The 21,813-nt window shown below is 41.8% G+C and overlaps 1 protein-coding gene across 3 annotated transcripts; it reads left to right on the top strand.

Annotated features, from left to right (window-relative positions):
- The first annotated feature begins 7,693 nt into the window (after positions 1-7,693).
- ppp1r3b (protein phosphatase 1, regulatory subunit 3B) lies at positions 7,694-20,223 on the top strand. Of its 3 annotated transcripts, none has more exons than XM_039780843.1 (3): positions 7,694-7,896; positions 17,402-17,603; positions 19,417-20,223. In XM_039780843.1, the coding sequence occupies exons 2-3, from the start codon at positions 17,422-17,424 to the stop codon at positions 20,090-20,092; spliced, it is 858 nt and encodes a 285-aa protein (XP_039636777.1). In that variant the 5' UTR covers positions 7,694-7,896; positions 17,402-17,421; the 3' UTR covers positions 20,093-20,223. The 3 variants fall into 3 exon arrangements, with proteins under 3 accessions (XP_039636777.1, XP_039636775.1, XP_039636776.1); XM_039780841.1 differs by having other exon boundaries at positions 7,695-7,896; positions 19,414-20,223; XM_039780842.1 differs by lacking the exon at positions 7,694-7,896 and adding an exon at positions 8,267-8,376 and having other exon boundaries at positions 19,414-20,223.
- The last annotated feature ends 1,590 nt before the right edge of the window (positions 20,224-21,813 follow it).

Consider the following 21,813-nt stretch of genomic DNA (forward strand, 5'->3'; position numbering starts at 1 on the left):
ATGAACAAAGAATACAACAACCATTCTTTAACTAATGTGACATATTGTACTGTGCTGTATTGCTGCTTATTTGTTTTTATGTACTTTGCAGTACGTCGACCTGCCTCAAGAACAAAGGGGTTGAAGGCCTAATTTCCAAGTAAAGAATACAGGTTTGTATGGTTTATTCTATTATTTATATTATATTCTATATTTGATTATTTGAGTAAATGTTGAAAAAGGGTGTTCCTTTGGCAGGACCCTGGGGGAAACAGTGCCCTGAAAACAATCCTTAACAGAAAGCCAACATGTTTCAATGAGAAACACGTAAGTAATATTTTTTTAAGTAATTCTTTAAAAGGGGTCACTTTGTCAACGAGTGTATGAATAAATGTTTATTTAGCCTTACTATGTCCAACAGATGAATGACTTCATTGATTTGATAAAGCCAACGTTGTCGTTGGATCACAGCCTCCTCCCAAACATTGACTTTGTCATTGATGTCATGGTGCCAGAGGGATGTTCCAATTTTAGTTGAACAAAGACATAAAGGTATCCCTTAATGTCACAGCTCTACCAGTCTAACAGAATTTAGCTTTCTGTTACTTGATCACCCATAATACTGTATCTGAAGTCTTTTATATAGACCTTAGTGGTCCCCTAATACTGTATCTGAAGTCTTTTATATAGACCTTAGTGGTCCCCTAATACTGTATCTGAAGTCTTTTTTATAGACCTTAGTGGTCCCCTAATACTGTATCTGAAGTCTCTTTTATATAGACCTTAGTGGTCCCCTAATACTGTATCTGAAGTCTCTTTTATATAGACCTTAGTGGTCCCCTAATACTGTATCTGAAGTCTCTTTTATATAGACCTTAGTGGTCCCCTAATACTGTATCTGAAGTCTCTTTATATAGACCTTAGTGGTCCCCTAATACTGTATCTGAAGTCTCTTTTATATAGACCTTAGTGGTCCCCTAATACTATATCCGGAAGTCTCTTTTGATAAAACCCTTGGTTGGTCCCCTAATACTGTATCTGAAGTCTCTTTTATATAGAACTTTTAGTGGTCCCCTAAAACTGTATCTGAAGTCTCTTTTATATATAGGCCTTAGTGGTCCCTAATACTGTATCTGAAGTCTCTTTTATATAGACCTTAGTGGTCCCCCTAATACTGTATCTGAAGTCTCTTTGATATAGGCCTTACTGGTCCCCTAATACTGTATCTGAAGTCTCTTTTATATAGACCTTAGTGGTCCCCTAATACTGTATCTGAAGTCTCTTTTATATAGGCCTTACTGGTCCCCTAATACTGTATCTGAAGTCTCTTTTATATAGGCCTTAGTGGTCCCCTAATACTGTATCTGAAGTCTCTTTTATATAGACCTTAGTGGTCCCCTAATACTGTATCTGAAGTCTCTTTTATGTAGGCTATATAGGTTAAGGTTAGGGTTAGGGTTAGGTGCCTGAAAGGAGCAGTTGGGGGCAAAAAACACCATTGAGAGTAAAAAGTCCAATATTTCTCTCTGAAATGTAGCGGAGTAGAAGTAGAAAGTACCATGAAAATAAAAGACTCAAGTAAAGTACAAGTACCTCAACATTAGGACCGGAGTACAGTACTGGAGTACATGTTAATAGTTACGTTCCAGCGCTGCTATTTCCAGACCGGTCAGGGACAGAGATAACTTCAGGTCATATCTGAACTAATATTTACACAATCAGCAGCCAAAACTCAGCCGGTTGTTTCCTCACTTTGTTACACAGAAGCCAAAATCATTTGGTCACTTTACGTCTGTACGTTTCTTTGTTTCTTTTAACCCTTTTGTAGCTTTTTTCTACATCTCAGTCTCTTTTAACATGTTCTTGTCAGTCTTTTCACACTTTCTGTCTCTTTTTCCAATGTTTTTGACCCTTTTTTTAGACGTCGTCACTTCTTATTAAGACATTCTTGTCACTATTTTTGACACTTTTGCCGCTTTTTTCTACATCTTTGTCTATTTCTGATGTTCTTGTCACTTTTTTAGACATTCTTCCCTCTTTTTCAAAAATTGTTTTCAGTTTTTTGACACTTTTGTCTCTTTTTACAAAGGTTTCGATACTTTTTTAGACATTCTTTTTGAAAAAATTATCACTTTTAAGACACTTTTGTGTCCTTTTAATAATAATAATAATAATAATAATAATAATAATAGTAATAATAATAGTAATAATAATAATAATAATAATAGTAATAATAATAATAATAATAATAATAATTTGTACTTTATTAATCCTGCAAGGGAAATTACAATGTTTTCACTCTGTTGTTATTATTACACACATTACACACAGGCCTGAATCACACACACATGCTCAGTACCTCTACGTGCACTAATGGAGAGATGTCAGAGTGGGGGGGGGGCTGCCCATGGACAGGTGCCCCGAGCAGTTGGGGGTTCGGTGCCTTGCTCAAGAGCACCTTGGCAGTGCCCAGGAGGTGAACTGGCACCTCTCCAGCTACCAGTCCACCACCATACTTTGATCCATATGGGGACTTGGGTTGGGAACTGAAGGGGTTGCTGGTTCAAGTCCCAACTCCCCTACTGACAGAGCTACTGCCCCCCCAAAGTTGTTCTCACTTTATAGACATTCTTGACACTTTTTAAAAGCTTTTTAAATGTTTCTGTCGCTTTTTTTGACTTTCTTTCTTCCTTTTCGCCAGAGCTATAACTTCATTATTTATTAAGTATATTCGTATACTTCTACTGTGCAATCCTGAGCGGCCCAAACCTTCCGTGCAGCCTCTTTAGCTGCAGCGCTGAATGAGCCAGAGCTCAGGTGGGCATACATGATCAAGACTTGGTTTGCTGCCACCCTGAAGCCAGATGTCTGCCGTGAATGACGAGCTGTGCCGTTAGCTGGTGTGTTGACGGAAAGAGCAGCTCAGCAGCTACAGTTGCTCTTTCTCCTCTTGAACTTCATAGTTCAGTTCAGGTCATATCTGAACTAATATTTACACAATCAGCAGCCAGAAAACTCAGCCGGTTGTTTCCTCACCTTGTTGCACAGAATCCAAGATAATAATGATGTTTGTTAAAGCAAAAATATCGATTATAGCCTTTAATAAAAAGGTATGTTAAAGACAGAAGATGAGACAGTTTTGTTCACAGTTCACCACGCTGTAAGAAATAAATCCGTCAAATAACAGAAAAGCTCCTGGCAGCTTGTGCAGGACTTTGCTCCGGAAATAATGGGCAGCTATACATTTAAAATACAGAAAATTAAAAACAAAACTTCAAAAATGCAGAAAACATGCAAAAAAGCGACACACGGCAGGAAAAAACAGCAGCAAAAACATTGTAAAAAGTGTCAAAAAAGCAACAAAAAAAAAATATGTTGCAACTAAAATGACTGTGGACTTTAATCCCCCAAAACCAACATCAGTGGCGGAGCTCAATTATGCAATTTGAAGTATAAAAAAAAAAAAAATGTGAATCACGGACAATACAAAAGTGGGAACTTAAAGTCATCTACTGACAACCCCCAACCAGAATGTTACTGTAAATTCTAATAATCACAGAAATATACTGCACTATGGAATCATATAGTATGTAGAAATACAGTGTATTGCAGTATTGTATTGTACAGAGATGTGTTTTATTTTTACAGTAACAGGCTGTAAAGTAATTTAACAGTAATACTGTTTAATAACAGTAGAGTGCTGACGTCTCTGCTGCCAGCGTTAATTTACATGAAAATTCTCTACAGTGGACATCCAACTGTTTAAAGGTCCCATAGTATGAAAATGTCACTTTATGAGGTTTATTTTTAACATTAATATGAGGGCTCTGGCCCCCAGTCTACTTTTAGAGACTCTGAATTCTGGGAGCGCAGGGCTCTAGTGGGACAATAAGGTATTAGGAGCTCTTCCAGATAAGATGGTGCTTGACCATTTAGAGCTTTGTAGGTCAGGAGAAGGATTTTAAATTCAATACTGTATTTTACAGTAAGCTAATACAGAGAAGCTAATACAGGAGAAATATGATCTCTTCTCTTAGTTCTTGTGAGAACACGCTGCAGCATTCTGGATCAGCTGGAGAGTCTTAAGGGTTTTATTTGAGCAACCTGACAGTAGGGAATTGCAGTAGTCCAGCCTGGAAGTAACAAATGCATGGACTAGTTTTTCAGCATTGTTTTGAGACAGGATATTCCTAATTTTGGCAATGTTACGAAGATGAAAAAGGCTGTTCTTGAAGTTGGTTTTGAGTGGGCATTGAAGGAAATATCCTGATCAAAAATAACCCCTAGATTTCTGACAGTAGTGCTGGAGGCCAGGGCAACACCATCCAGAGTAGCTATGTCTTTAGATAATGAAGTTCGGAGGTGTTGAGGGCCCAGCACAATAACTTCAGTTTTGAAGACAACACAAGGGTTAATACATTTTCTGAAATGGTACATCCTAAGGAAAGCTCATTGTGGGACTGGCTCTAGTGGCTGTAATTCTGCACCAAGGATGAATTTTGGGAAAGAGACTTCAGATACAGTATTAGGGGACCACTAAGGTCTATATAAAAGAGACTTCAGATACAGTATTAGGGGACCACTAAGGTCTATATAAAAGAGACTTCAGATACAGTATTAGGGGACCACTAAGGTCTATATAAAAGAGACTTCAGATACAGTATTAGGGGACCCCTAATTGGTGGGTTTTATAAAAGAGACTTCAGATATACAGTATTAGGGGACCACTAAGGCCTATATAAAAGAGACTTCAGATACAGTATTAGGGGACCACTAAAATCTTATATAAAAGAGACTTCAGATACAGTATTAGGGGACCACTAAGGTCTATATAAAAGAGACTTCAGATACAGTATTAGGGGACCACTAAGGCCTATATTAAAGAGACTTCAGATACAGTATATGGGACCACTAAGGTCTATATAAAAGAGACTTCAGATACAGTATTAGGGGACCACTAAGGTCTATATAAAAGAGACTTCAGATACAGTATTGGGGAGCACTAAGGTCTATATAAAGAGACTTCAGATACAGTATTAGGGGACCACTAAGGTCTATATAAAAGAGACTTCAGATACAGTATTAGGGGGACCACTAAGGTCTATATAAAAGAGACTTCAGATACAGTATTAGGGGACCACTAAGGTCTATATAAAAGAGACTTCAGATACAGTATTAGGGGACCACTAAGGTCTATATAAAAGAGACTTCAGATACAGTATTAGGGGACCACTAAGGTTTATATAAAAGAGACTTCAGATACAGTATTAGGGGACCACTAAGGTCTATATTAAAGAGACTTCAGATACAGTATTAGGGGACCACTAAGGTCTATATAAAAGAGACTTCAGATACAGTATTAGGGGACCACTAAGGTCTATATAAAAGAGACTTCAGATACAGTATTAGGGGACTACTCTACTAAAGTAATTCATTTAAAATGTACTCAGAGTAAAAGTTAGTTACTTTTTATACCTATATAAATATCTTATTTATATTTATTTAATTAAATCACAGTCTTTGGCGATTTGTGGGGGGCACAGAGCCAAAAAAGTTTTTAAAAAAAGAAGCAAACATATTGACCAGCACTTGTTGTAAGATATAAATTGTGTATTGCACTTTCTTTCTGTTCTGTTTCCTATTATCTGAAAACTGTTGAAGTTTTAGACGACTTTATTGTATTGCACTTTATTATTTTTATACGGTTCTGTGACAAAAAAACCTTCCCAGCCCTTCGTCACATGACCAATGAACGTTTCCATGATGACTATCCAAATTTTTTGCTTTAAGAGCCCATAGAAAATGTGTCTTGTATTTAGATACACAATTTGTTGAAAATAAAAACAAGTGAAATTAACAATGAATGTTTTATTTAGCAAAATGACATTGTGTTGTTCTATCCTATCCAATATTTCCTATAATTCTAAGCAGATTTTCTATGCTGTATTCTGATAAAACTCTTCTGATATTCTGATATCTCCCCTGTGCCAACCCACTTAAAAAATCCTGGAATCACCCCTGCCCACGGCGACTCTGCCACAGGCCACGCCCCCAGCTATGACAGGCTCAGCCACCAAGTGTATACTATTTATATCGTAGGTTTCTTTATGTTATTGCTTGTTGCTGTGTGTGTGATCATAAAGCTTTTTGGTGTCATGCTGCAAACGGTGTCTTTCTGTCATCTAAAGAGAAAACTACTCTTAATAATGACCAAGGACTCCTCTGAGGCGAGTTCACACAGTTTAAAATGTCGTCCGTGAATCTCTCAGAGGCTTCGGAGCTAAAAACATCTCGGAGTGTTTCAGGGGCGTGCGTTGCACTGTTTGGGCTTTTCAGGTCATCAGGTCATCATGCTGCTAAACATGGAGCGATAGTTACTGAGCAGTGACTCCTGTCTCTGTATCTTAAGACTTCAAAAGTCTAATATCTAATATTGACTGTTGATTTGTGTCTATCCTACTGTCTACTGTATTCCCTTATAATGCCCATATTTAATGTTGTCTTTATCCTTGCACTGCTATAGTTTTTATAGGACTATGTCCACTTTATTCTCTTATATTGTCCATATTTAATGCTGGTCTCTAGACTGTATCCTTGCACTATTGGACTTATTTGCATTATACCACCATAACACACACTATCATAGAGCACCTTACCATGCAGACTGAATCCCAGGGTCAGTCCCTGCCCTGTCACTGCAGGCCTCTCATGCTTATACATCTCTTAGTACATTCATGTGGATTTTTTATTTAGTAAATTTTCTTTTATTGTTCATATTGTTCATGTGGATTGTCTTTTTATCATCCTGTTTATGATGTATGTGTATGTTGTGTGTGATGTCTTTAAGCTACTGGGACCTTGAATTTCCCCTTGGGGACCAATAAAGTATCTATCTATCTATCTATCTATCTATCTATCCATGTCTCTCTTCTGGTTCTATATATTTTTTACACGTAAATGGATGTTAAGCCTCAGTCAGAGTCCACTAAAAGTTGTGTTGTTCCTGCTGACAGACTCAGATTATTATTCTAAGTGTCTGACAACATTATGGGATGGATCCCTACAGAGATAGACCTTTTAGTTAAAGAGTAAGATCCTTTTAGTTTAACATGAAACAGCCCCGAAATCACCATCACCAAACTCCACCAGACTCCATGTAAATAATCAGGACTTTTAGCGTGTATAGAGCCAGCATATCTCCACCAGACTCCATGTAAATAATCAGGACTTTTAGCGTGTATAGAGCCAGCATATCTCCACCAGACTCCATGTAAATAATCAGGACTTTTAGTGTGTATAGAGCCAGCATATCTCCACATGTAAATGGGTGAATTAAGGGTTTATTTCAACCAAACCAGAGTGGTGATTGTTGGAACAGTGGAAAGATGAACCAAGACGGCTTTTGGTAGTTTTATTTAGTTTCTGTTCACTTTGAATGAAGTGTGTTTTACGATGATAAATGTCCTGATTATTTACATGGAGTCTGGTGGGATATATCTCGGTAGAAAATAGTCCTGGTAGGCTAAAAGTCAGTCACACATTTTTTACACCAATGAGCCTCCATACATCCCAGCCTGACAGCAGGGTTCATCCCGGGTCACGCCCCTCGATGACCCGCCGATCACTCCGTCAGAGCGCTCTCTGATTGGCTGCGCACAGGTGTTCACGTGGACTCCGTATGCGGCTTCTGAAAACGCCAGTCTCAAGGCAAATGAATGAGTGCTGCAGGTTCGGTCAGAATGGGAGGACTGAGGAGAGGAGCTCGCGACCTGCACGGTGATTAACCCCCCCCCCCAGCCCAAAAAGATGATTTATCGCGACTGTAGAGCTGCTGAGTCAAGGTAACGGAGAGCCACGAGCTGCTGCTGCAAGAGAACCAACCTGCAGGTAGCTGTCCTTCAGTTCCTACCTGTTCAGGTGAGTTTCTACTCTTCATGTTCTGCACCCAGGTGGGGTGTTCAGCAGGGCCGAGATCCGTCAGCGCCTCAGTGGCGACCGGCTGACCTGTTGATCAATAGTCAGTCTGGGGCAGCCTGCGGCAGCCTGTGGCAACCGGTGGTTCGAGCCAGGCGCCGGCAGGACATCCGTGGCTCTCACCGGTACCTGCACGGAAACCTGCAGAGCTGAGCGGCACCCCAGTGAGACTACCTGTCGGCCGTTTATAAATCTAGGACTACATATCCCATATGTGGGCTATGTATCCCATATCTAGGCTACGTATCGTATATCTGCATCGGTTGTCCTTCAGCTTGGGGGGGATGGGAGGGAGGGGGGAGGGGTCAGCTGTTGTAGCCTAGGCTGCATCGGTTTTATTCATGGAGACAACCAAACGGGAAAGCTGCCGGTTTGAATGAAAAAAAGCAGTCAGGTTAACATGGGTTTCGGTTGTAGTCCTTGGTAAGTACTTGTGGAAGAATTCTATAATGAAATGTATGCTTGCATGACATTTGTGGAATGTTTCTTTTGTTGTTGGGTTTTTCCACTGGATATGGCCTTTTCTGGCTCCGTCCCCATCATCATTTCAGCTCGTCTTGATCAGAACACTTATTTAGTCACACACACACACACACACACACACACACACACACACACACACACACACACACACACACACACACACACACCAAATGTTGTGTCCGTTCTCTCCCGTTAACACATCCGTCCTAGTGGATGACTGGGTCGGGCTCCGGGTGCATAGGCCTATGGAGCCGTAGCCTACTATCGGGGCTTTCATGCGGTCGAGCAGGATTCGGTTCTGAACGAGAATTTAAAAGTTACTGTCGAGATCATCCGGGTGGCGTCAGTCCTCTGACGTGTAGTGCCGTTGGCCGGTATGGTGGCACCCTTAGACACCAGCCGGCACAAATATATTGAGATGTTTTGAGTAGGGCTGCACAATATATCGTTTTTATCGTCATCGCAATATCAATTTGCGCTATATACACAAAGCAAAAGGATACAACATATCGCAGTAGACACTCAGAGTTGAAAGAAAATATCAGCCGAAAGCTGCACTTTAAGTGGTGCCTTTTTTAGATTCAATTCAATGTTCAATGAAAAAATGTTAGATGATTTTCTTTATTGGTTTTAAATTCAACAGTTTGTTGTAAGTAGCAGAATACTAAGAGCAGCAGAATTGAGCGCACTTTAATATCTGTTTATTTATCGCAAGTAATATCGTTATCGCGATATTTAACGTCATCTCATATCGCATGTTTTCCTCGTATGGTGCAGCCCTAGTTTTGGCACTATAGGCTGTCGAAATACCCAGTTTAAGATTCCCAACAGTGAACTGTCGGTGTTAGCTTGGTCACTGTGCTTGACTGTAACAATCTGTGAAAGCGACAGCTGCCCCCCAGTTAACAGATAACCTCTGTTTTGATTTATAAACTGTCAGTGTGCTTTCCTTCGTTCCCCATCATGTTGCTTTTTCTTTTTAATCCGATCCTGTTTTTTTTTTTTTTTTAATTTTTGTGTTTTTTATTTTTTATTTTTTTTTATGGCCAGAATGGGACTTTGTGGGCTGGGGGTCCAGTGTCCCCAGGGAAATTCTTTTGAGCCAAGACTTAATTTGCTGCATTTTGATACACTTTAGCACCAATTCACAGCTGAAATACCTTTTTATTTAGCCTATGCAAGAAAATTATATATATGTTGTATATATATATGTGTATGTATATGTATATGTGTATATATATGTTATATGATATATGTATTATATTGTATATATCTATTATATTATATATATGTATTATTTTATAAATATATTATATGATAATAATATAATATATTATATATATATAAATATTATATATGTGTTATATATGTGTGTGTATATAATGTGTTATTATATGTGTTTGTATATTATAGTGTGTGTGTATATGTATATATGTATATATTGTATGTATGTATGTATGTATGTATGTATTATGTATGTATGTATATATATATGTATATGTATATGTATGTATGTATATGTGTATATGTATGTATATTGTATATGTATGATATGTGTTATGTATATATGTATGTATGTATATATATTAATATAAAAATATGATATGTATATGTTGTTATGTATGTATGATAAATATTATATATATAAAATATTATATATGTTGTATATGTTTTGTATGTTGTGCATTGGGGTATATGGAACCCTGGTTTGTGCTATAGTACCACGAGAACTACACCACTGATCAGAAGACTTATAGAACAGATTAGATCTTTATGTCATTGTTTTTAACAACAAAACAGTTTTAGCAGCTCTGTGTGACCGTTAAATCACAGACAAACAGAAATATCAGATTTAACGAGTAAAATTTAACTATCAAGATAAATTAACACGATGAAGTGGCACTGCACTTCTTCCCAGGATCTGAGGTCATTGGGTTGTTAGTGGGTTCCCACTCCCATCCCCCACTCCCACACACTCATTTTCAGACCAAGCTGGATGGATCTTTTCAATCGGTGGCACCCAGGCTGTGGAATGCACTTCGCCCTCTTTACCCTGTTCAAACTCCGCTGATTCTTTTTAAAAAACAGCTTAAGACTTTATTCAAAACGGGCTTCTACTGAGACGAGGGCTTTCATGGCTGGTATGTACCTATGTTTTCCTTGTATTCTTATGTCTTCTATTTATCATATTTCAATTTATTGTAAAGCACTTTGTGATTTATTTATTTTTTATCTGTAAAAAAAGTAGGGCTGTCAAACGATTGTTATAGTTAATCACGGTTAATTGCATGTTTTATCACATGATTAAAATTCTATTTAGCATTTCAGAACTGTTTTTAAGTACATATTAACAGTGGAAAGCAGTTCTTACCAGTGGATATTGATTGGGAATCAAATTAATGCAGAAAGAAAGTTACTTTATCAACTTGACTTTAAGATTTGTATTTGTTTTATTTATTTACTGTAAACAAAAGAAAAATATGTGAATCTGTCATTATTGCACAATTCCTCGAAGTACCTAACTACAAAACAAAAAATCCCCATCCTTACCAGAGACCATATAGTGTGCAGTCACTCCTAAATCATTTAGATTACTCCCTGACGTCCAGTGACGGCGTTGGCGCTCTGCAGCAGCTCCAGGCTGGCTGATTTCTCCGTGTCCTGCAGGCTGTGGGTGGGTGGGGTTGCTGGCCCCCTCCACGGCAATGTATACGACGGGTCAGAACACGCCAACCGTAGTCTATGAGACCCGAGTCTTCTACGATGCTGTGTTAGCTGCCACCCATTTCGCAAGAGCTGGAGTCATTTTTTGGGATTTGGTTTCATCAACAGGTCGGCAACTAGTAGCTAAACCAAAATAGTGCTTAGCCTGAGCCCGCTAGCATCAGCCTGAGTCCCCTTAACTGGACTATGCTTAGCTCGTAGCTGGTAGCTCAAGCTTGACTTGTTTTGGTGATATTTTAATTCGGCTTTACACAATGTGCATATGGCTTTCGACATGTCTACGAGCCGTCCGGGAGTTTTGGAAAATAAAAAGCTCCGTTCAGAGTTGTGTTGCTGCTGCATTTCTCCATCATGCTGCAGCCTGCAGCAGGAGGATGTGTTAGGAGGAAATATGACAGCTTCATGATATGTAAAGGGGCTGCAAAGGGTAAAAATAGGAGCCTGTTAGGCACCACGTGAAGCCGAGTGAAGTGAAAATAAATTAATAAATGGCGGCATGCGATTTAATAAAAAAAAAAAAATTAACGCCCTTAATCACAAAGCAATTAACGCGTTAATGCTGACAGCCCTTGTAAGAAGTGGTATATAAATAAACTTGCCTACTTTTATTTTAAGTCAGTAGTGTAAGATGGTAGAGGTGTGCTTGTGGCTGTCCATTAGGGCTGCACGGTATGAAAATACCTAATTGCAATTATTTTGACTGATGTTGCGATATGATTCACGATATTGGAGGGAATGATCAATGTTTTGGATCCTGATTCTCAGTTTCATTGAAACACAGATACAAATGTACTATAGTCATACAGTGTGATTAATCTTTCTGCAAGAACAGTTGGACACAAATTTTGCCTTTAACAAATATTGCGCCCCCCCCCTGAGATTTGGATATTGCACTATAGTCCATATTGCGATTTTGACAACATTGCGGTTAATTGTGCAGCCCTACTCTCTAGGTATATGTGTTGCTGGCCTCTTGAAACCAGATGGCCAGTGCTTGATGCATTTTTCAAGTGTTAAAGCAGATCCTGATCTCCTAAACCAACAAACTGATGCCAAACCCTCTGGATACGGGAGATAGTACATCCTTAAAGACTTCATTCATCCTGGCCATTCATTTCAAACCCTCTGTGACAAAACTCCAGCAAGAGGATGCGCTGATCAGTGTGATCGGTCTCTTATTATCCGGAGATATTCATCCGTGACCCTGCCCAGTTCATACAAATGGCTACAACTGCTGCTGTCCCACGGCAACAATGGGCTGCTTTGTTTGTCCTGAGGGGCGTTGCACAAAACCAGCATAAGGGATATTCCAGTTATCCTGGATGAATTTCGCCTTGACTCGGTTGCACAAAAGCAGAGGCACCTAAATCGCCATGGCGATTTATTCTGTGCATTCTGTGCAGCCAGGATTTATTGATCCTGGAGCCTTTTCTGTTCACTCAGCAGTGGTTTTTACCTGTTTTAGCCTGCATTAACATACAACATGTAGGCCTACATGTTCCTGTTCAGTAAAGCACTGTTATTATTTAAAGTTTTGACCATTATTTTTATTAAGAGGTCGGACGATTCTTGGCATTTGCGTCAAATCCATGTTTCTATTAAAGCCATGTAGGATATTTAATTCATAGCTTTTCAAGCTTCAAAAACCAAACATTCTGCAGTGCTCTAATACTAAATAAACTGGATACATAAAACTATACAGCACTGAGCACATGGCACCTCCTGAATGTGTTAACATACCAGAATATGTAAACAGAAATGTTGTTAGTCCTACATTAAATTGTAAACAGAAATAATCGATTATGAGCTGGCCGATTATCGAACGTCCACGATTGGATTAATCGATTATTTGATTAATTTCAACACCTAACAGTTATCGGCCAAAATAAATCGGCAGCCTTTATCGGCCAGAAAAAAAACTATCGGTCGACAACTAATTTTTATAATAATTCATGTGACAGTCATTGGTGCTGTTACAGTATATTGCTGTATGTACTGCTGTTCATATTGTTTTTAGAAGTTTGGTGAATATATTATTGCAGTTGTTGCGATGATTAGAAAAGGCTGATACAGATGTGTTTTTAAATGAAGTCAGTGATGAAGGAATTGGATTGTACAATTATAGTCTTAGTTGACTGGACCAGTAGGCCTATCTATATATATATTGTAGACTACTCCATGTAACAACAGGGAGAGGACACCTCAATGAAAACAGGCAGCTGATTGGACGAACGCGTCATGTGGGGTTTGGTTTCTCCGGAAATTCAAAGCCAGACTTTCATGGCGACTCGTTGAGAATCCGATCTCGTATTGTACTAAAATAGTTCACCGAGACATGTTTCTGAAAACATGTGAAGAGAGAAATAGGCCGTGCAGTGTCTGAATCTGTCTTCATCTCAGATCAACAAAGGTCAGTTTAAAAGATATTCGTCAGATTTTGAGAGACTCTAGTCACGCTCATCCCGCTGGTCATTTCCCGGGTTAGCTCTCCACCAATCAGATGGGGCATTTGAGTCCGACTGCCCGCCCCTCCGATTATACATGTCAAATCGGCCCAAATGAACGCCGACAGCCCCCCAGACTGACGAGAGGACAGAACACACCGAACAGACTCGAGTCACCGACCTCGCCAGACTGTCAGACGGCCGACTATCAGCTCGGTGTGTCTCGTTCTTAAACAGAAAGTTCTCCTTCCCCACGAGGGTGATGTCTCTTCCTATTGGTGGGCTGGGGACCCAGGCCCATGGGCCCCCCTTTTGTGTTGGCACAAGTGCAGACCTTGGACCGAGTGCAACTCTGGTCCAAAGGATTCTTCATCTCCACGATTACCTTGTGACTTGTGATTACTGTTTGTGAACCCTCACCCAGTTAGAGATATCTCACCTAATATTCCCTTCCCCCAGGAAACCTCTTAAGTCCTGTTTCCTCAGCTGGCTCTTTGAACCCCTTGGCCTCTCTCTCGCTCTCTGGCTCAACCTAAACAAACAGATTTCTGCCCGTCTGACTGAAGTCAAGAACCGATAACATGCCATTAAATTTAAAGTCATTATAGAGTCGGTATATGATTGATTTGGTTATGATATAGGAAGACATTATAAATCATTGTCTTTTAATCAGGGCCTTGGTGTAGCATTATTTTGTTGAAGCTAGGCACTTAGCATGTTAACTCTTACTTGTATTTCTTCACAGGATCCTCAAGAGGAGACTGTTGTTCTGCTGAGGAAAGGTTCTTGTAGTCATGCTATGTTTACACGTGGCCTGGTTGACCCCAGACCCTTCTCAGCTGTAACTGAGAGTGGGGGGGTCTGGGGAATGTTCATTCACAGCACATTTCTAAAAAGGGCGTCACCAATTGACGCCGCTCAAATGCCTCCGGATGCGATTGGATAGTCCTTCAACCAATCGGAGCAACACCAATCACGGTGACGTAGCAGCGGCATCAACTGGTTCTGTGGCCGTCATGTTGAATGTAAACAAGAAGCTGCTCCTCATCGCCGCGCTATCGGCATCGTGTAGAGCCCCCCTCAACGGTTGTGATTGGTGTAGAGCCCCCCTCAACGGTTGTGATTGGTGTAGAGCCCCCCTCAACGGTTGTGATTGGTGTAGAGCCCCCCTCAACGGTTGTGATTGGTGTAGAGCCCCCCTCAACGGTTGTGATTGGTGTAGAGCCCCCCTCAACGGTTGTGATTGGTGTAGAGCCCGCCTCAACGGTTGTGATTGGTGCCTCGATTTGGAGAAATTGGAAATGGGCTCTTGGCCAGACTAACAGGGTTTTCAAATTATGGCTATTTTCATAAACGTCTCGGTTTTTGAAAAGTGCATCGTGCACAGCTGTCAGTTTTCAGAAGTGTTCGTTTACACGTCCCCCGTGTATATATGCTGCCAAGAGCACGCCAGACCTGTAGGTGACCGTGTAACGAGAAGCTCAAACCCACGTTAGCCAATCAGAATCCAGAAAATGGCAACAGCAACCAATCCCTTCCCCTCTCTCCTCTTCCTCACTTCCTCGGCTCCCTAAACCTCCCTTTGTCTCAGTTTACATGGAAACGTGGAAACGAAGATTTCCCAAATCTCCACTCTGGCCGCAGTTTTTAGAGAGACTCGGTTTCAGGCATCAGTCAGCCTGGTCCATCAGAGTAGCCTGGCTCCGCCCTCCTACGTATTTCGGCTCAATTTTCATTTTCCTCCAGTACCACGTTTTTCTTTTTTTTTTTTTTTTGTAGTCGTACAGTACAGACCAAAAGTTTGGACACACCTTCTCATTCAATGTGTTTCTTTATTTTCATGACTATTTACATTGTAGATTCTCACTGAAGGCATCAAAACTATGAATGAACACATATGGAATTATGTACTTAACAACAAAGTGTGAAATAACTGAAAACATGTCTTATATTTTAGATTCTTCAAAGTAGCCACCCTTTGCTTTTTTTGATAACTCTGCAAACCCTTGGTGTTCTCTCAATGAGCTTCATGAGGTAGTCACCTGAAATGGTTTTACCTTCACAGGTGTGCTTTGTCAGGGTTCATTAGTGGAAGTTTTTCCCCTTATTAATAAAAAAGCAAAGGGTGGCTACTTGAAAGAATCTAAAAATATAAACATGTTTTCAGTTATTTCACACTTTTGTTAAGTACATAATTCCATATGTGTTCATTCATAGTTTTGATGCCTTCAGTGAGAATTTACAATGTAAATAGTCATGAAAATAAAAAGGAAACTCATTGAATGAGAAGGTGTGTCCAAACTTTTGGCCTGTACTGTATGTCTGCTGCAATCACATGGGAGAAGTAACTACATTTAAATACTGTGAGTTGGTTTCGATTTTTGAATCGAATCTTGAGCCTAAAAATCGAATCGTGACATTTTCTGAATCGTGTAACCTTATTTATAATGCACGTGTTGTGTTAGTTTGCATTGTCAACATCTATGAATTTAACTTATTGTTTCCTACTAGTTCACTACTGCTTTTATTGCTCTTAACAGCTGTGTCTGGTCTCATCTTTTGACCATGTAAAATCATGCATTGTATTAATTTGTACTGCCCCATTCATATATGAACTGAATTGATCTTACTACGTACGTGATGTTATTGCACTTCCAGTTTTGGGGGGTTTATTGCACACAGGTGTTTATAGAAGAAGGAGATGGTGTTTTTTCAGTCTGTTGGTTCTGGATCTGATTGTCCTGAATCTTTTTTCCAGAGGGCATGGGGGGAGAACAGGTGATGTCCAGGGTGAGGGGGGTCCTTTATGATACAGCTGGCTTTCATTTGGAGTCGGCAGTATAGATGTCTCTACTACAATGTAGTGTTGTTGCACCCACGGAGGAAAACATAAATCGGTCAGGAGGCTCTCTGTGGCTTACCGATAGAAGTTGGTCAGCAGGTGTTGAGGGAGGTGAGCGTGCCTCAGCCCCCCCCCCACACACACGTATGTGTGTGTGTGTTTGTGTGTGTGTGTGTGTGTGTGTGTGTGTGTGTGTGTGTGTGTGTGTGTGTGTGTGTGTGTGTGTGTGTGTGTGTGTGTTCCAGGTGAGGTCTCTACAATTACCTTCTTAGTTTTTGTGCTGTTTAAGTCCAGGTTTCCGTCAGAGCACCATTTTGTAAAAAAAAACAACCTGAATGTCCTCCCCTATAGGGGAGTTCGACCCAGTCTGGCATCAGCCCTTCAGGGGATAATGAGAATGTGACACTTGTAAAAGTGTTAACCCCCCTCCCTGCTAAACCAGTATTTTCACTTCATCAACAATGAACGTAATTGGCCAAAGCTACATTTCTGTTAATTGCACCTGTTCCAAGCCCTTTGAACCTGTAGTAGTTTGTCCTCTGGCACTAACAGACAGGTTCACTAACTCTCAGGTAGAAGCACTGAAATTGATTTCAGAGTTTAAAAAACAATTAGTTTTTTTTTATATTTTATTAAAGGGTTGCAAATGATGGGGACATGGATGGAAAAGGCCATATCCGTAGTAGTAGAAGTAGTAGTAGTAGTAGTAGTATTTGCTGATGAAGTTCTAGGGAATGGAGAGCTTCAAGTTCCTCGTTGTGCACGCTCAACACTGCACCCATTTTAAAGATTGTTGTTTTGTTAACACAAAAACATGGAAAATAGGGTTGGAAAAATACTGAAGTTGTCCTTTAAAATCTCTCTCTCTCTCTCTCTCTCTCTCTCTCTCTCTCTCTCTCTCTCTCTCTCTCTCTCTCTCTCTCTCTCTCTCTCTCTCTCTCTCTCTCTCTCTCAGTGTGTCCTTCCGAGTCTGCGATGCCGATCGACATGGCGTTACCTCGGTACCTGTCCACGGAGGAGTTCCTCTACCGGACGTCTACTAAAACGTGCCGGCCGTCTCTCAGCTCGTGCCTGAGGTTCGAGCCTTCGCCCGTGATGGACCAGACGGAGCCTGAGGACGCCCCGTCCTCCCGGGACCACTCCAGGAAAACCAAGAAGTAGGGCTGAGCAGTTCATTCATTCGTCTACACATTTAACTGGGATTATATTATGGTTTGGATTCATACCAGCGGTTTCTCAAAGTCAGGACCACGGTCCGCATCCGGACCCGGCCCATAAACCTCGTGTTAGGAACACAACACGTTATCAAGTGTAACTTGTAACTAATGTTTTCTAGTTTGAAATAACATTACCTTGCGATTGCGTGTGAATTGACGCCATAGCGAGTAGAATGAAAGGACGAAAATCTGCGTAGGGAGGTTGGTGGTGGGGCGAGGATGGGTCAATTACAATTTATTTATAAGGGACAATGTGTAATTCAAACATAAATGTGACCATTTGATGCATTGCAGTGAGTTAGCCTTTGGCTAATTTACATCTGCAGTCCCTCGAAAAACAGAAACATTTTTAAAAGTTGAAATATCGCTTAATGAGTAAAAAAAACAACATGGAACAAATAACAAACAGTCCAACAAAGGACTTTCACCCACGCGTGGCGTTTCCTTCGTGTCCTGCATGTGACTTTTCCTAAACCCGACCGTCCGAAAATCGAGTATGCGTCTTGATAACACGCAAAAATGGCATACGAATTGGCGTGTCATACATACGCCACTTTAGGAGATCAGTCTGCAACCCGTCGGCTGTATACGGCGTAGACGTACACGTGGACAGCTCAAAATGCGTACAGATAACTCGCCGCGTGGCTTAAGAAAAGTGGGCGTGTACGTTTGCGCCGAGTCATGATGTCACGTTTCCTTCCTGTCCCGCGCGTCATGTTGAAGTCAACCGTAGCTTTCTTCTTTTCCTAAACCCAACCCCGTTGGCTATATATACGGCGCTCAAAATGCGTGCAGTTTACACGCCACTTATGTTTTTACGCGATAACACGCCACTTTCTACAAGTGGCGTGTATGTTTACGTTGAATACAGCGTAGACGCACACGCGGACAGCTCAAAATGCGTTCAGATAACATGCCACTTGGCTTAAGAAAGTGGGCGCCAAGTCATGATGTCATGTTGGAAAAAAGGAACGATAAACCTTTTCGTCTTGTCGCGATTCTTTTGGTCTTCATCCATCTCTATTCCGCTCTATTCGAATAGCCGAGACGCACCAACCAGACGGCCGACCCTCGGCAGTAAAGCCAGTCGAGATGATCAGTCGGGTCCCCGAGGTCCAAAAAACTGCCCCGGGACACACTGAGGCGACACCGACTTGAGAAACGTAATACGTCTCCATAGCAGCAGGCGGCGCTACTCTGTGTTGTTGCCGAAAAAATGAAAACCGGCAGCTGCTTGGACGAATGCGTCACGTGGGTTTGTTTTCTCCGGAAATTCAAAGCCAGACTGTCATGGCGGCTCGTTCAGAATACGATCTCATATTGTACTAAAATAGTTCACCGAAACGTGTTTCTGAAAACATTTTAAGCGAGAAATAGGCCGTGATGCAGTTGCTGAATCTGTCTTCATTTCAGATCAACAAAGGTCAGTTTAAAAGATTTTCGTCAGATTTTGAGAGACTCTAGTCACCTCATTCCGCTCCCCATTTCCGGGTGAGTCCCGACTGCCCTGCCGCCAACTGAACACGTCAGGTCGGCCAAAATGAAGGCCGACAGACCGCCCGACTAACGGGACACACCGAACAGACTCGACCTCGCCAGACTGTCCCACGGCCGATTATCGGCTCGGTGTGTCTCGGGCTTAACTCTTGTTTTGACTCGTGTTCTGAATGAAAAGTACGGAGGGAATTGTATATGTTGAGTAATGGTGTTTTTATTAATGGTGACGATTGTTCTGTCTTCCATCGTGGAGCAGCCCTGCCAAGAAGCAGGTGACGTTCGCCGACCACCGCGGCCTGTCCCTGACCAGAGTCAAGCTCTTCTCTCAGTTCGACGACCCCATCGACATTCCCGTGAAGGTCCAGTCGACGCTCTGCTCCGCCGCGTCCCTGGCGGCCCAGCAGGACAACAAGCTGGCGCTGGACTTCGCCCAGCCGTCCTCCGACTACCTGCTGTTCCGCCAGCGCCTGGAGGTGGACTACGTGTGCCTGGAGCAGTGCGTGCTGCGGGAGAAGCTGCTGGCCGGGACCGTCAAAGTCCGCAACGTTTCCTTCGAGAAGCGCGTGAAGCTGCGCTGGACGTCCGACGGCTGGCAGAGCCACGCCGACGTGGACTGCGAGTACATGAAGGACGCCTATCCCAGCATGCACAGCGACACCTTTGCCTTCAGCGTGGCGCTGCCCGAGCGGCTGGCGCCTCGGCAACGCGTGGAGTTCGCCGTCTGTTACGCGGTGGACGGACGGGAGTACTGGGACAGCAACCGGGGGGACAACTACTGCATCGTCTGGGCCTCGGCCAAGACCAACCGGCGCCCAAACGCCGCGGACTTCGGGATTCATATGGAGCGGTACGGCAGCCCCACCTGCTCACACGGGCTCTTCCCTGATTGGCCGAGTTACGCGGGCTACGAGAACACCGGCCCGTACTACTGAGCTGAACAGGGAGCAGGGTGTTCGGCTCGGTGGTGTTTTAAGCCCCCAACATCGCCTTCCAGGCAGCTAAACTTAAAGCGTAACTCTCGCCAAAATGCAACCTAGGGTCTTTTTGTGAATGCACCCGAGTCAAACTTCAGTTTAAAAGCATATTTAGGATGGAAATGCCACTTTTAAGATTTACTGTATTCTTGTTTTTCGGTCAAATGGCCTTTTGAATGAGAGTGCTAGGGGCACTTTTATGCTAGCCTCAAAATAGCTATTTTTAAACTACTAAGAAGGCTCGACACAACATGAGACTTTGCTCCAAGTATCACCAGGAGCTCTACACCTTAACGAAAGCATTGACAACATTGTTTGTGTACCCAGAGTTTACTAAAAAAGGTTTTGAACGACTCACCGTAGCTCTTGTTGTTTCCGGCCGCTACCACCTCGGCAGTCAGAACGAGTCGATATCAAAACAAGTAGCCCCAGATGTAGTAGATCCCTCGGTCACCGGTGGAGTTCAGGTGTAGAGCCCCCTGGTGATACTTCAGGCAAAGTCTCATGTTGTGTCGAGCCTTCTCAGTGTTTTAAAAATAACTATTTTGAGGCTAGCATAAAAGTGCCCCTAGCACTCCCATTCAAAAGGCCATTTCACCGAAAAAATAGAATACGGTAAATCTTAAAAGTGGCGCTTCCCTCCTAAATATGCTTTTAAACGAAAGTTAGACTTGGTTACATTCACAAAAAGACCCTAAGTTGCATTTTGGCGAGAGTTACACTTTAACCCTAACCATAGCCATAGCCACGCTGCCTGGAAGGCCACGCTGGGGGGCTTAAAACACCAGACACAGGGTGTGCGCTGGCACGTTAAGACTCAAAACGGCGTGCACCGTGTTGCTACGGTTTCCGTGTTGAGGGACATGTTTCCTCTGAACATTGTGACAACAGTGTCTGGAAACTCAATTTGCACACACAGCAGGTTGTCCAACGCACCTGCGTGTCAGTTTAAACCAGCGTTAAGCTACGTTTTGTCCGGACAGATCACGCACCTGCAGACTGGACAACTTTTAGTGAAGTTAGCTGCTCTGGATGTGAAAAATCTGGACGAAAGCTGCACGAATCCCAGAGATCTGGATGTTTGATCAAGCAGATGATTACCCAGACAGCTGAATGTTCTGCTGCTACCAACCACTACCTACATTGTTGATTTACAGAGAGCTGCAAAGATGAATGCATTAGTTTAGTATCAATTCTTAAATTAATCTCCAAGTGTTTTGATATTGATATTAATCAGTTTGAGTCATTGTTTATGTGATCTCAGCTTTGTTAAATGTGAATATTATTCTAGTTTCTTCTCTTGTCTGGGACAGGAATCTGAAGATCTTTGAGTTGATCTACATTTTAGAGACCCAATAAGTAATCTATTCATCCAGAACATAATCCACACGTTAATCAGTCGGTGTTTCCCAAAGACCAGGATGACCTCCTTGTTGTTGTTGCAGAGAGACACACACACACACACACACAGACACACAGACACACACACACACACACACACACACACACACACACACACACACACACAGATACACAGACACACACAGAGAGACACACACACCCCGTTCCAACAGATTCTGCAGCAGGTGAAGTAGTTTTAACACATTTTCAGCATCGTGAAATCCCAGTCTGCATGAAACGTTCCTAAATGTTTTTACTTGCGAGCGTGTTGGTTGTGT

Source organism: Perca fluviatilis, chromosome 17, assembly GCF_010015445.1.
Source record: "Perca fluviatilis chromosome 17, GENO_Pfluv_1.0, whole genome shotgun sequence".
Classification (NCBI taxonomy): domain Eukaryota; kingdom Metazoa; phylum Chordata; class Actinopteri; order Perciformes; family Percidae; genus Perca; species Perca fluviatilis.